The sequence below is a fragment of the Erpetoichthys calabaricus genome, chromosome 4 (assembly GCF_900747795.2).
Source record: "Erpetoichthys calabaricus chromosome 4, fErpCal1.3, whole genome shotgun sequence".
Classification (NCBI taxonomy): Eukaryota; Metazoa; Chordata; class Cladistia; order Polypteriformes; family Polypteridae; genus Erpetoichthys; species Erpetoichthys calabaricus.
The window spans coordinates 175590656-175605279 of NC_041397.2; the positions used below are offsets into that span (position 1 = coordinate 175590656).

The 14624-nt window shown below is 38.8% G+C and overlaps 1 protein-coding gene across 1 annotated transcript in view; it reads left to right on the forward strand.

The window, feature by feature from the left end:
• The window catches only part of itgbl1 (integrin, beta-like 1), a 684868-nt gene that overhangs the window by 250715 nt on the left and 419529 nt on the right, over positions 1-14624 (forward strand). The window contains exon 4 of the mRNA XM_028799973.2: positions 11214-11336. Within this exon, the coding sequence (XP_028655806.1) occupies positions 11214-11336 (123 nt within the window). The remainder of the gene's footprint in view (positions 1-11213; positions 11337-14624) is intronic.

Genomic DNA, 14624 nt, shown 5'->3' on the forward strand with positions numbered 1-14624 from the left:
TCTGCTATAGTGTGTCGGAGTTCTTTTTATAATGAATTATGATTGGCTACAAAGTTGTTTTTAATTTAATCTAACTGTTCAGACACTTGTTTTCCTACCTCACTATTAGTATAATTCATCAGTGCTAGTAAGTGTAGCTAGTTGTGATGGGCATGAAGAAAAACCAAAGAATTATCGTGAGAAAAATGTTAGCAAAAGATCGAGTAAAATTAGACCAAAGCAAAGTCATGTCATGGACATTCAAAAGTCTTAAATCTGGACCAAAGTCATATCAGGGACAGACAAAAGTCAAAACCAGGAAAATATAGGAAGAAGGTCAATAGTTAAAATTCAAAAACAACAAAGCAGAATTCAAACTGAGATTATTAAAAGACCAAAACCAGAAACTGGACTATAGCTGCAGACATTTTTGAACATGTGCTAAATCTAGTGAGTAAGGATGCTGGGTACCTCCATTCATAGAGAAATCCTGATGATGTCACTCACCTCATCATTTGTGGCAGCTCCTGGGAATCTTAAATGCTGGCTAAAGAAGGCTTGAATATTTGTAATATATTTAAAAAATTATAGTCATTCCTGTGTCTGCATGGGTTTCCTCCGGGCACTCCGGTTTCCTCCCACAGTCCAAAGACATGCAGGTTAGGTGGATTGGCGATTCTAAATTGGCCCTAGTGTGTGCTTGGTGTGTGGGTGTGTTTGTATGTGTCCTGCGGTGGGTTGGCACCCTGCCCGGGATTGGTTCCTGCCTTGTGCCCTGTGTGGGCTGGGATTGGCTCCAGCAGACCCCCGTGACCCTGTGTTCGGATTCAGCGGGTTGGAAAATGGATGGATGGATGATACAGCATTGCTACATGTGGGTAGCTGAAAGTGTACGATGAGTGACATCAGATGTACAATACTTTAAATAGTTGGAATCACAACCCTGAAGCCATTACAGATATACAGTATAAGCAAACCGACAAGTCAGTGTTTGATTTTTATTTTCTGAAAGATTGCTTTGGTTCTTGACTCCTGGCTAGTGTTTTTTTTCACTTTTATTACATGATTAGCATTTCAGACTTAGTTGAAAGTAGGACTCACTCTCTGGTATTGACCCGTTGCTTTGCTTCGTGTCTATCCCCTGGTTGCTAAAAATATTTTTCTTACCTGCCTTCTTGTAGCAGTATATTTCCATGTCAGAGAAATGTCAACAGTAAATTAGTTGAGTTATTTTGCAAAGGAAAATTACAAACACAAACAAGTGTACATTATTAAGCCACAGTGAAGTCTTTAAAACCTTCTTGAAATGTTAATACTTGGCAACCTTACAATTATTTTCCTTCCAATACAACATTCTTGGTTTTTGCAGTTACCGTATTGTTTTCTTAAGGTGTAATAGGTGGAATTATTGATGTATGTCAATTAAAAATTTGCACATTAATTAGGTATTTTAATTTGGAGCAGTTAAGCTTGTTGCACTCTCAAAAGTTACTTGTCAGACTGTTTTGTCGTGATAGTCCTAAGGTGACTCGATTCCCCTTTATACTCTTTTTTTTTTTATGTAGACCTTTAAAGAATGCCCCAAATCATACACTCTTATAACACTGTCAGGATTAACTGCTGCTGTAGTTCAATACTTCCCCTTTCCTTTTACATCTGTAACTCCAGGCAATCAGAGCACCAGAACAGGCAAGAGATTAAATATTATAACTAGTTCCATAAACAAAAAGCAAATAAATGTGACTTTGCAAACCATACAACCTGACAGCGCTAGATATGTAGTTTCAGGCAGCACATAAAATTGCAATTATGCTTGATTCTCTTCTTAGCCAGCTCATCGTCTGCATAGCAGTACGACGTATTTAATTTATGGCCACCGAGACAGAGCTGGTATTTTCAGGATGTAATATGGCAAAAAGTGATCTTGCCTTTTCAAGCTTCCTCTTATTGTTGCTCTGTAGCCCTGGACATGCCAATGAAACACCTCGGGCACAACTCTCCCAGTCTAGCTTTGTCAACATTTTCTCCAGTTTCAAGGACTGCACAAATGAACTTTTAAATAAACAAGAAAGAAGGGTAACTAAGTTGTAAACTGACCCAGATGGTGCTCTTTTTATTAACGAAACTCTGAGTGTAGCATCCAGCTTCCTTGCACTTTAAAACTAGATAGTTAGATAATTATTTAAACATTTTTATTGTTAGATATTAATAATAAATAATATAATCAACTCATATGATAGATATTATTTTTCTTTACAGGACTCTTTCATTGAAAAGAGTCTGGCAAGATTGCAGTATGTGCAGAGGCCAGGAGCTTCTCTGGGTCCAAAGAATTCAAAATGGATAAATGTATCTGCTAAGCAAATATATATAAATTCAAAATGTGTTACATTATGTCTCTCATATGGATTGTGCTGCTTATATTATGGGGAACACCTACTGACACTATACACTGCTTTATATCAGTGATCACTGCACGGCATCAAGGGATCAGTTGAGCAGTCATGGCATTCTACAAAGATCAGGCTGCAAGAACACGGCATCACATGAATAAGCTATAGAAAGTAATTTCCACAGCCGCCATAAATGATGTGAATGGAAACAGAAGCAAAGTAAATAAGCTGGTGTCCACATCAGGGTAGAAAATAATCCAGTCAGGCTGATGCTTACTTCTGTACTGCTTTTCAACATTTCACTGTTCACCCACTAGACCACAAGTGTCAAACTCCAGGCCTGGAGGGCCACAGTGGCTGCAGTTTTTTATTCTAACCCTTTTCCTAATCAGTGACCAGTTTGCACTGCTAATTCACCTTTTCCCCTTTATTTTAACAGCCATGTTAGAAGGATTCAGTCCTCTGAATTGATTTGTTTCCTCATTAAATGACAGCCAAACAGAAATGAAATGTGAAACGAGCCAACAGATGACCAGGTTAAACTGGGGCTTCAAATTCCAACCAGTTTCGTAATGAGAAGCTGATGCTTAATGTTAATTAAACCCGTTATTTAATTCCACAGCTTGTTGCTGCTCTTGTTCTGCAACAGCAGACATTTCCAAAACTATTGATTTTCTGTTTTTTATAAGAACATTGTCAAAGTGTTTTGGTGAGTTGAGAGATCAACCTTACTGAGACCATCACCTTTCTTTATTTTCAGATATTGTGTGATGTGGCAGCTTGTTTTGTGTCTCATTATTGTTTGGCTGCTAATTAAGGAAAAAGAAACAACTAAAGGGCCTGAGTCAAGTTAATTAAAAGAAGTAATTAGCATAAAAATTGGTCACTAATTAAGAAGATGGTTAGAATGAAAACCTGCAGCCACTGCGGCCCTCCAGGACTGGAGTTCGACACCCCTGCACTAGACACTAAGCTGGATAACCTCAGACTTCAATGTATAATCCAGCAAGAGATGAGGAACTGTTCCATTCTGATCTTTACTGAAACATGGCTGGGTAATAACATCCCTGATACGTCCATTCATTTGGAGGGACTGACTACTTTCTGATCTAACAGAGTTGCACAGAAGCAGTTTTTGTGTTAGTGTGGACAACGATTGGTGCAGAAACACTGCAGAGCCAAGCCATTGCTCTAACTGTAAAGTGCCGTTTACCATTAATTTTATTCTTGCCATTTCCACCCCCCTGGGAGTTAATTCTAAAGAAACTCTGATTGTACTTTATAGAAATGATAGAGAGCTGCAACAATACATCCAGATAGTTTATTATTGTAGATGGAGATTTTAATTGCATCTTTGCAACTTGAAGACCATTCTCCCCAACTTTTATCAACACATGAACTTTCCAACCACAGCAAAGAACAAACTTGACCTTGTATTTACAAACTCTCGCAATGCTTGCTATGCCGTACCCCATCTATATCTTGCTTTTTCTGATCTTGTTTCCATTATGCTATCGCCTGCATACAGAACACTGCTTAAACAGTCCAAACCAATTCTCAAACAAATCAGGGTGTGGCCAAATGCAGCTATTTCAGCCCTGAAGAACTATTTTGATCACACAGGCTGGGCCATGTTTAAAGCAGCTAACACCTGTGACCATCAGATTGATTAAGAAGAGTATGCATCATCAGTCACTAGCTACATTAACAAGTGCATAGATGATGTGACTGTCTCAAACCTCATCATGACATGAGTAAATCAAAAACCTTGGATTACACTGGAGGTACAAGTACTGTTAAAGGACTATGATGTTACCTTTAGATTATGTGACAAGGTAGCACTCATGTCAGGGAGGGCAAGCCTATCTCAGGGCACCATAGAAGCTAAACAAGAGGATGGCAAGAAAATTTGAAATCACAACCACCTTTAGGACACAAAAAACACACCGTACGTATGGCAAATAATCCAAGCCTCCACAGACTAGGAGATCACACCACATGTCTGCATTGGTGATGCCTCCCTTCCATATGCTTACCTAAATGATACACCTGCAGGGAAGTCCATCCCTCCTCAGAAGGAACAGGTACTGTGTTTGTCCACTGCTGATGTGAGAAGAACTTTGTTAAATGTCAATCCACACTTCTGGACCAAACAACAAGCCTGGCTGAGTTCTCAAGCAATGTGCAATCCATCAGCTGATTATCTTTACAAATACCTTCCACATTTCCCTCAGGCACGCAGTCGTCCCCAGGTGCTTCAAAGCCACCACCATCATACCCATGTAGAAGAAGTCTCTTGTCTCTTACCTCAGTGACTATCATACTATAGCACTCACACTTGTCATAATGAAGTGCATCAAGAAGCTAGTCTTGGACCACTTGAAAGCTGAAATTTCCACATCACATGACCCTCTCCAGTTTCTCTATCATCCAAACTGTTCCACTGAAAATGTAATATTATCTACTTTTCATCTGGACGAAAGAGAAACTGACACTAGAATGCTTTTCATTGATTTCAGTTCAGCTTTCAAGACTATCGCCATTCAGAAGCTCATAGGAAAGGTGGGTCTGTTAGGCTACAACACCTTCCTATGTACCTGGATCCTGAACTTCTAACAGAGAGACCCCAGAAAGTCCATGTCAGAAACACAGTCTCCAATACCATTAAACTGAACACTGGTGCTACCTTCAGGGCTGTGTACTCAGCCCACTTTTGTTCACTCTACTGACTCACAACTGTATGGCTGACTACAGCTGTAACACTGGCATTAGGTTTGCAGATGACGCAACAGTGGTAAGCTTCATCAGCAGTAGGGATGAGACAGCTTGCAGAATGATAATAAATAATTTGCAGACTGATGTAAGTATAGCAATCTTTCTCTTAATGTTTAGAAGACAAAAAAATATGATTTTTGACTTTGGGAAGGCCCATGCCATCCACACCCCACTGCACATCAAGGGCTCTGCAATGTAATTGGTCAATAGCACCAACTTCCTTTGTTTTGCACCAGGCAGCTAAAACTAACTTTGTCAGTTAATACCACTTCTATAGCCAAGGAGGCCAAGCAGTTTCTTCACTTCCTTCAGCGGCTGAAGAAAGCAAACCTTCCTTACCACATTCTACAGGGGCACCATCGAGAGCATTTTGATCTGTTGCATCACTGTATAGTTTGGCAACAGCAGTGTCTCTTACTGGAAGGTCCTACAATGGATAGTGCACACGGCAGAAAAGAGCACTGGGACCTCTATTCCTTCCATTAAAGTTGTCTTTATAAAGCTTTGTATCCAAAAAGTATATAGCATTGTGAAAAAATGCTCCCATTCCTCCCACTGTCTCTTTATCCCTCTTCTATTTGGCAGAAGATACTGTATCACCTGAACCAGTTCAGCCAGGATCTGCAACCGCTTCTACCCCTTGGATGTCTGAGCACTAAACCCTGTGCTGCCCCACTGACCTCAGATCTACTCCTACTAGTGTATTTTATATGCAGTATATTTGTTACACTTGTTAATACTGTTGTTTTTTTATTATTTGTTGTTATTATGTACAGTATTTATTACTCTTTCAAATTATTTCTGTCTATTCACTTACTTGTTTTATTTATAGTATAGTATAGTTAGGGAATTTTATCTCATGCTACTGTATGCTACAATACTGTGTATGAATGGTGTGACAAGAAAGTCACTCAAGTTGAACCAGTTTTATTGTGGAATGTATTCTCGCAACATTGCTAAAATAAAATGTGAGCAATGTTTACTTAGATAATGTTTGAACCAGTTTTTATAAGTAAAGTTAGGGAGCAACATTGACATTATTGAAGTTTTCAACAATAAGAAGGCAGGTACCCATATTAGGATTCATTTCCAAGACATCAACTAAAGGTTAGTTAAGCATTCAAGTAATCATTCACTTCATGCCCCATTAACCATCCAGCTGTCTAAAAAGTTTACTAATCATTCAAGTGACTTTCTGAGAGGTACTTTTTCATAGTATTTACAAGAAAGGAAGACATTAGTTACCAGAAGTAATAGCTATTACATAATTCCATCCATCCATCCATTTTCCAACCCGTTGAATCCGAACACAGGGTCACGGGGGTCTGCTGGAGCCAATCCCAGCCAACACAGGGCACAAGGCAGGAAACAATCCTGGGCAGGGTGCCAACCCACTGCAGAACACACACAAACACACCCACACACTAAGGCCAATTTAGAATCGCCAATCCACCTAACCTGCATGTTTTTGGACTGTGGGAGGAAACCGGAGCGCCCGGAGAAAACCCCTGCAGACACGGGGAGAACATGCAAACTCCACGCAGGGAGGACCCGGGAAGCGAACCCGGGTCTCCTAACTGCGAGGCAGCAGCGCTACCACTGCGTCACCGTGCCTCCCTATTACATAATTCCCTTTTTGTAAATTAAATAAAAATACAAATATCCAGCAGCTGTACTAAAGAAAAGAACATTGCGCAGTATCAACATCACACCTACGGAAAGTCTAGAGAGCAACTAGACAGCTGCTATGTGGCAGTGGATGTTACTGAGCTAAATAAAGTATACTGAACGACAGCACTTAAGGAACCCTTAATCCAGAGGAAGATGCAACAAAATCCTACTGAATATAGAAAAGAGTAAATACTGTAAGAAGTTTTCTTGGTTTAATACCCTTTAAAACTAGTTGGTATGAACACAAAGATCTTTTGTTCACCTGTCAGTTTTAAAACTTTGGCAACGATCATCAAAAAGCCGTGGCTATACATAAGGAGAATATTCATAAATGTTGAGAGTGGCTTTCTTAGAGCCATAGTAAGTAACAAAGTGCCACAATGAGTACTGAAACACTTCTACAGGTGGCAAAGAAATGTGTTTACAATGAAAAGGCACATGATGTTTACCCTTAGTTAGTATGAATAATTGGGGTTCTGCTAGCTATCAGTTAAAGAAATCAGTAATAATATCCTACTTTGGGATTGAGTAAAAGCAGAAGCCTGGGGCCCAGCACAAAATAGTATCATTACCAGAAGTTCCTGAATTTATACATACAAGCTGTTACATTCAAAAAGTTAAATATATTATACTGGTTAAGTATGTACATTATTAAGAATTAGAAAAATGACAAATAAAAGGGATAACAAGCAATCAGACTTAAAGGTGATATTATTATTTATAGAATAAATTACATATGTACATATGCTATATATGTATATATATATATGTATACTGTATATGTACAACAACAACAACAACATTTATTTATATAGCACATTTTCATACAAAAAGTAGCTCAAAGTGCTTTACATAATGAAGAAAAGAAAAATAAAAGACAAAATAAGAAAATAAAATAAGACAACATTAGTTAACATAAAAAAAAGAGTAAGGTCCGATGGCCAGGGTGGACAGAAAAAACAAAAAAAAACTCCAGACGGCTGGGGTTCCAGGCCACGAGACCGCCCAGTCCCCTCTGGGCATTCTACCTAACATAAATGAAATAGTCCTCTTTGTAATTAGGGTTCTCACGGAAGGACTTGATGATGATGGTCATGCAGACTTCTGCCTCCTCCAGACCATGAGGGGGTGACCGCCCTGGTTGCTTTGGGGGCTACAGGTACAGAGCCTGGAAGCTCAGCCCTGTAGGAACCTGTGGTCACCGCCAGGGGGCGCCCCCATGCCTGAAGGTTCCTGGACCCCAGTACTTCCGCCACACCCGGAACCGGAAGTGCTGGGGGGAAGATGTGTGGGGACACCCGGAGTGTTTCCGGGGATACAGCCGGCACTTCCGCCACACTGGGGCGTGTCAGTGGGAGATTGCCGGTGCACACCTGGAGCACATCCAGGTGCACATAAAAGGGGTTGCCTCCCTTCACAAGGAGGCTGGAGTCAGGAGAGAAGTTGGACAAGGTCTCAGGAGGAGACACAGAGGCGGCCTGAAGAGTGAGGCATAGTGGTTTGGCCTGGACTTTGGGAAATCTGTGGGTTGTGGAGCAATGAAATTTGTAAATAAACTTGTAAATAAATGTGTGTTGGGTAACAAAATGACGTCTGCCTGTCTGTGTCTGGGCTGTTCCCCACAATATGTATATATGTATACTGTATATGTGTATATATGTATGTATGTGTGTGTAGTTTATAGCAATCCATGCAGTTCTTGCCCAGTGGTATACATCGGACAAACATCAAAAAGAATCGCAACACGTATACAGGAACATCGCAATGCCATCAGAAGTAAGGACTCACAATCACTGATCTATACGCATACAAAATCAACTGAACATACATTCAACTGGGACAGTGTACAAGTAAGATTTAAGGCCAGTACTAAAAGTGCCAGAGAGCTGGCTGAATCTTGGCTTTCAAACGAAAACGCCATTAACAGACATTTGGACATAAACCCAGCAAATACAAACTTAAGAAGAACATGTTCATAATTAAAAAAAAAAAAAAAAAAAAAATTTACAACCAATACTCCTCCCAACCCCACCTCATTACAAAGCACACTGACCTAAGACCAAAACCCCCACCCACACAACCCCTCCATAATTTTTGCTATATATTGCCTTTGATTCTTGTATGTCAAAGCATTATCCTCTGATGACGCGCACCTGGCAGGGGCTGAAAGCTCAGGAATAAAAACTACTTTATGATACGTGATTCATCTTCTGCCTTTGTGGATCTCCAGCTGCATATATATATATATATATATATATATATATATATATATATATATATATATATATATATATAGTATATATATATACAGTACACAACTATCCAGTGCCTATAAAAAGTATTCACTTGGCTTTTTGATTAACAGAAAAAGACACTATTATTAAAGTGAAAACAGATCTCTGCAAAGTGGTCTAAATTAATTACAAATTTAAAATACAAAATAATTGATCACGTAAGTATTCCACCTCCTTTAAGTCAGTATTTAGTAGATGCGCTTTGGGCAGTCATTCTAGCCTTGAATCTGTGTGTTCAGGTCTCTATTAGCTTTATACATCTGGACACCTCAAATTTTCCCCATTATCTGTGCAAAATTGCTAAGGCTCTTGTAAGCTGTAAGGGAATCATGACTTAACAGCCTTTTCCAAGTTCAGCCATACCGTACATTCTCAATTGGATCAAGATCTGGATTCTGACTTGGCCTCTTCAGGACATTCATTTTTTTGTTTTTAATCCATTAATTTTTATCTTTGGCTGTCTGCTTTGGATAGTTGTCTTGCTGAAAAACAAATCTTTTACCAAAGCACAGGTTTCTTCTAGACTGCATTAGGTTTTCCTCCAGGGTTTAACCCCACCACGGAAGAACCGGAAAAGTAAACAGAGAAAAGTGTAGATTAATAATGATTGCAGATTCACTGAAGAGAATGATGATTCTAGGCATATCTAGGTTATTAAGAGTAGAACTAAATTAAAGCAACAAAAAAGCAAAATTAAAAAGTGGAAATTTAGGAATTTCTTAATGTTCCACAGTATTAGCGTGGCGTATCTCAGTTGGTAAAGTGTTCCAAATTTGTGGTGCATAATAGTAAAAGTATGCCACACCACTTCTTTTAAGGTTGGCTCTTGAAATTATAAGAAGGCTACTATTGGAAGGTTATCACTTGGTTTGGAGGTGGACAGACATTCCAAAATATAGGAGGAAGTATGATTATTTAAGGCTTTACACTACAGTAGTAGTATTTTGATGTCAATTCTAAAGGACGTGGGTAACCAATGTAATGATACTAATACTGCTGAAATGTGCTCAGATTTTCTTTTCCTGGCTAGAATTCTTGCTGCTGCATTTGGACTAACTGCAACTAATTGATGTCTTTCTTAAGTAGACAAGGTAGAAGTACAATACAGTTATCTAGCCAACTAAAAACAAAACCATGACTTAATTTGAAATCTTAGTATTATGGATAACATGCAATTTAATGTTTAGGTTAGAGTCCATGATTACACCTAAATTCTTTACTTCTGCCTTGACTTTTTAATGCTAAGGGATCAAGTTTATTTCTAATACTCTTAGTATTTCCATTTTTATTAACGACTAAGATTTCAGTTTTTTCCTTCTGAAATACAAGACAGACAGATAACTCACCCCTGCTTTTGGTTGTCTTCATATTTGTCATTTTCTTCCGCCTCCTTGCTTTGTGTGGTTTACTTTTTATTTCAGATTGTCAACTTTTCCCTGGTCTTTAATCTTACCTTGTTTTCTGTTTCTGTAGGTCCAGACCTTTGTCTTTGTTCTGACCTGTATTTATTTAAAATGTTTTTATGACCTTCCCTTTCATCTTTTTTGTTCGTTTAAGTTCCTCTGTTTGGGGATTTTTATACACATAGAACTTTTATTACATAATACACTATTTGGCATGTTTTTGTTGTTATTTCTATTTTAATTTTACAAGTAATATAACATACCATATAATAAATTACTTATTTAGTTCATGATGTGCATTATAATCCTATAAAATCTGCAGCTTTTCTAAATCTATTCAAAGACAGTTCCAATTGAGAATGCTTAACCAGATGTCATGTATTCAGTATAATCAGAGGTAGTTATATGTTGAGAATAACTTGTCAGACAAATGATGACAGGACTGTGAGTTTTAGTATTAGACACTGTCCTTAACAATAAAAAGCTTAACAAGAACACAGTTTGCATTTGAGATATTGCAAACACCAAACAGCATACTGAAAAGAATTGGAATTGACATTGGTGTTTTGGATTAGTTGCCCTTAACATGGGTGACAGTAGGATGTTATTTCAAGTAAGCAGGCATTGCTGAAATACAGTAACTACAAAATGATAAATGACACATGGAGCTTATATCCATTTGTTCTTCTGGTCCACAGGCACATGTCATTGCGGAAGCTGCATGTGTGCCAATGCTGATGACAGAGGGCTGATTTATGGAAAATACTGTGAATGTGATGACAGAGAATGTCTGGATGAGGAAACAGGAGAAATCTGTGGAGGTTAGTATTTACCATACAAAGTATGCTTTTGATTAATGAATTTGTACAGACAAATTTAACTTACAAGTTATAATCTCAATAAATCTGGACTATTATTTGAAAAAATAAGGTATATGATTCATTATTATAATTTATTTCCTTTTTTCTGTTTATTTTTAATGTACTGTAATTCAGGCACTTTTGCAATAGAAGGTCAATGGATAACAGCGGAAAAAGTACTTTGAAATAATTGTTTAAATTAATAAATAAGGCTTAAGTATTCATTTTGAATAAAAGCGTAAATGATCTCCTTATGTCTAGATAATTAATTTGAAGGTAATGTAGTTAATCACAAATTTACAATAATCCTTTTTCACTCTAGTCAAAAGTTAGGACACACCCAAAAATGTCCATGTTCTTTATAGCAGTTGAGGGGCATCACGGTGGTGCAGTGGTAGTGCTTCACGTCCTGGATCCTCCTCAAGTGGAGTTTGCGTGTTCTGCCCATGGCTTTGTGGGCTTCCTTCCAAAGTCCAAAGACTTGCAGGTTTGGTGAATTAGCATTTCTAAATTGGCCCAGGTGTGTGTCTGTGCCCTACAATGGACTGGTCCCCTGTCCAGGGTTTGTTCCGCACCTTGCGCCATGTGTTAGCTGGGATAGGCTCCAGCAGACCACTGCAAACATTAGGACACTGAAGGTTTTGAAGTCATATGTGAATAATAAATTAAAAATCACTCATTTTAAGCATTAATAGCCATTGGCAACACTAGTAATGTATTGGCTGTATTATTAGATCATTCTAATAGTATCTTAATAAAAAAGTATCAATTTCTATCAAAATCATGAAATATCTGACTGGAAGTGTATAGTGTTTATTAAGTGACCCAGCTGGATACTATGACATACACATCCTGAAGTAAACTAATAAATTTAGCCAAAAAAAATGTATAACAGCATTCCAATTGCATCTATATTCTTAATAGTGTGTATTTCTATGATGTTCCATTTTCCCTCCTCTAAAAGAGAATATTTCTCTCTCTCTGGACTATATACAGTATATATATATATATATATATATATATATATATATATATATATATATATATATATACCCTAGGTTCTTGTCTATAAGCCGGAGACCAAAAATCATACGAATTTTTTAAATAAAATCTTATCATAGATAAGCCAGACTCATGGATAAGCCGAACGTACTATAACCTATAACTAATAGAAGGGAGGGAGGTCAGTGGTCTCACTCGCACCCATTTAATTTCTTTAAGGAGGGAGAGAGTGTGAGATATTGGCATCTCTCTCACTCCCCGCATGGCGCGGTTGGAGCGGCCGGAGCGCGTTCTTTCTGCTCTGGGCGTCGCCGAGTCAACACGCACGCGTAGCGGTCATTTAAATTGTGATTTTATATGTAAGCATATTTAAATATATATCGCGGATTTTTTGCTGGTTCACGGATTTCTGCGGACAATGGGTCTTTTAATTTCTGGTACATGCTTCCTCAGTTGGTTTGCCCAGTTGATTTCATACAAGGGACGCTATTGGCAGATGGCTGAGAAGCTAGATTGCTTACTTTTCTCTCTCTCTTGCGCTGACTATATGTGATCCTGACGTATGGCGATTGAGCAGGGGGGCTGTTCGCACACCTAGACGATACGGACGCTCGTCTAAAAATGCTGAAAGATTATCTTCATGTTGCTATCTTTTGTGCAGCTGCTTCCTGAAACGACATGCTGCACAGTGCTTCACATACTTAAAAGCTCGAAGGCACGTATTGATTTTTGACTGAAAAACAAACTCTGTCTCTCTCTCCCTGCTCCTGACGGAGGGGGTGTGAGCTGCCGCCTTCAACGGCTTTGTGCCGCGGTGCTTCGCATACTTAAAAGCCAAACAGCACCATTGATTTGTTTGCTAGAGATTGTTTTCTCTATCTATGTGACATTCTGTGCTCCTGACACGCATTCCTTTGAAGAGGAAGATATGTTTGCATTCTTTTAATTGTGAGACAGAACTGTCATCTCTGTCTTGTCATGGAGCACAGTTTAAACTTTTGAAAAAGAGACAAATGTTTGTTTGCAGTGTTTGAATAATGTTCCTGTCTCTCTACAACCTCCTGTGTTTCTGCGCAAATCTGTGACCCAAGCATGACAATATAAAAATAACCATATAAACATATGGTTTCTACTTCGCGGATTTTCTTATTTCGAGGGTGGCTCTGGAACGCAACCCCCGCGATGGAGGAGGGATTACTGTATAAGCCGATATTCTATTTTTTCATTTTCACAACTTTTTTCCTTAGATAAGCCGCGGCTTATAGACAAGAACTTAGGGTATATATGTATCTATAATAATAAAAGGCAAAGCCCTCACTGACTGACTGACTGACTCACTGACTCACTCATCACTAATTCTCCAACTTCCCGTGTAGGTGGAAGGCTGAAATTTGGCAGGCTTATTTCTTACAGCTTACTTACAAAAGTTAGGCAGGTTTCATTTCGAAATTCAAAGCGTAATGGTCATAACTGGAACATATTTTTTGTCCATACACTGTAATGGAGGAGGCGGAGTCACGTATCGCGTCATCACGCCTCCTACATAATCACGTGAACTAAAAACAAGGAAGAGATTTACAGCACGAGTCACACGCGGGAACGAAGGTAAATGACGTTAATTTTTGACTGTCTTTTAGTACTGTGTAAGCATACATATTAACACATGTGCAATTAAACGTGTGCATTTACGGGCTGATTTCTCAGGCTTAAAAGCTCGCCTTTTACTAAAAAGGTAAATGCAAAACTATTTTCAATCAGTTTATTGAAACGCTCCCGTTAAGGATTGCAATAACATATTCGCGAGATAAAAGAACGAAGTAGGGGGAAATGGAGGAAGAGTCGCGAACAGCTAAGAGCAAAAAATTAATTAAACAATTGAGAACGGAGCGAGTTAAGCATACAAGCATGTTCATAAGGGAAAGAAAGCACGGTGTAAAACGTAAGTTTAAATTAAGTTTATAGAAACGCTCCCGCTGCGGATTGCAGTAACATATTCGCGAGATAAAAGTTTAATGAGAAGACACGAGGTATAAACGAACCACACGCCGTGGCGCAACGTTAGGGGCAACAGTTTCAACCATTCTATGATCTGCTTCTCGCAACTGAAAGACGGCACATGGCGGATGTTAGCCGACTTGCTGACCGCAACGTTAGGGGCTTCAACTATGGCGCTGACGCCACATCTCAGTGCCAACACTTTGCAGACTGTACTTAAAAGACACGCCCTCCTCACTGGACAGTTAAAAA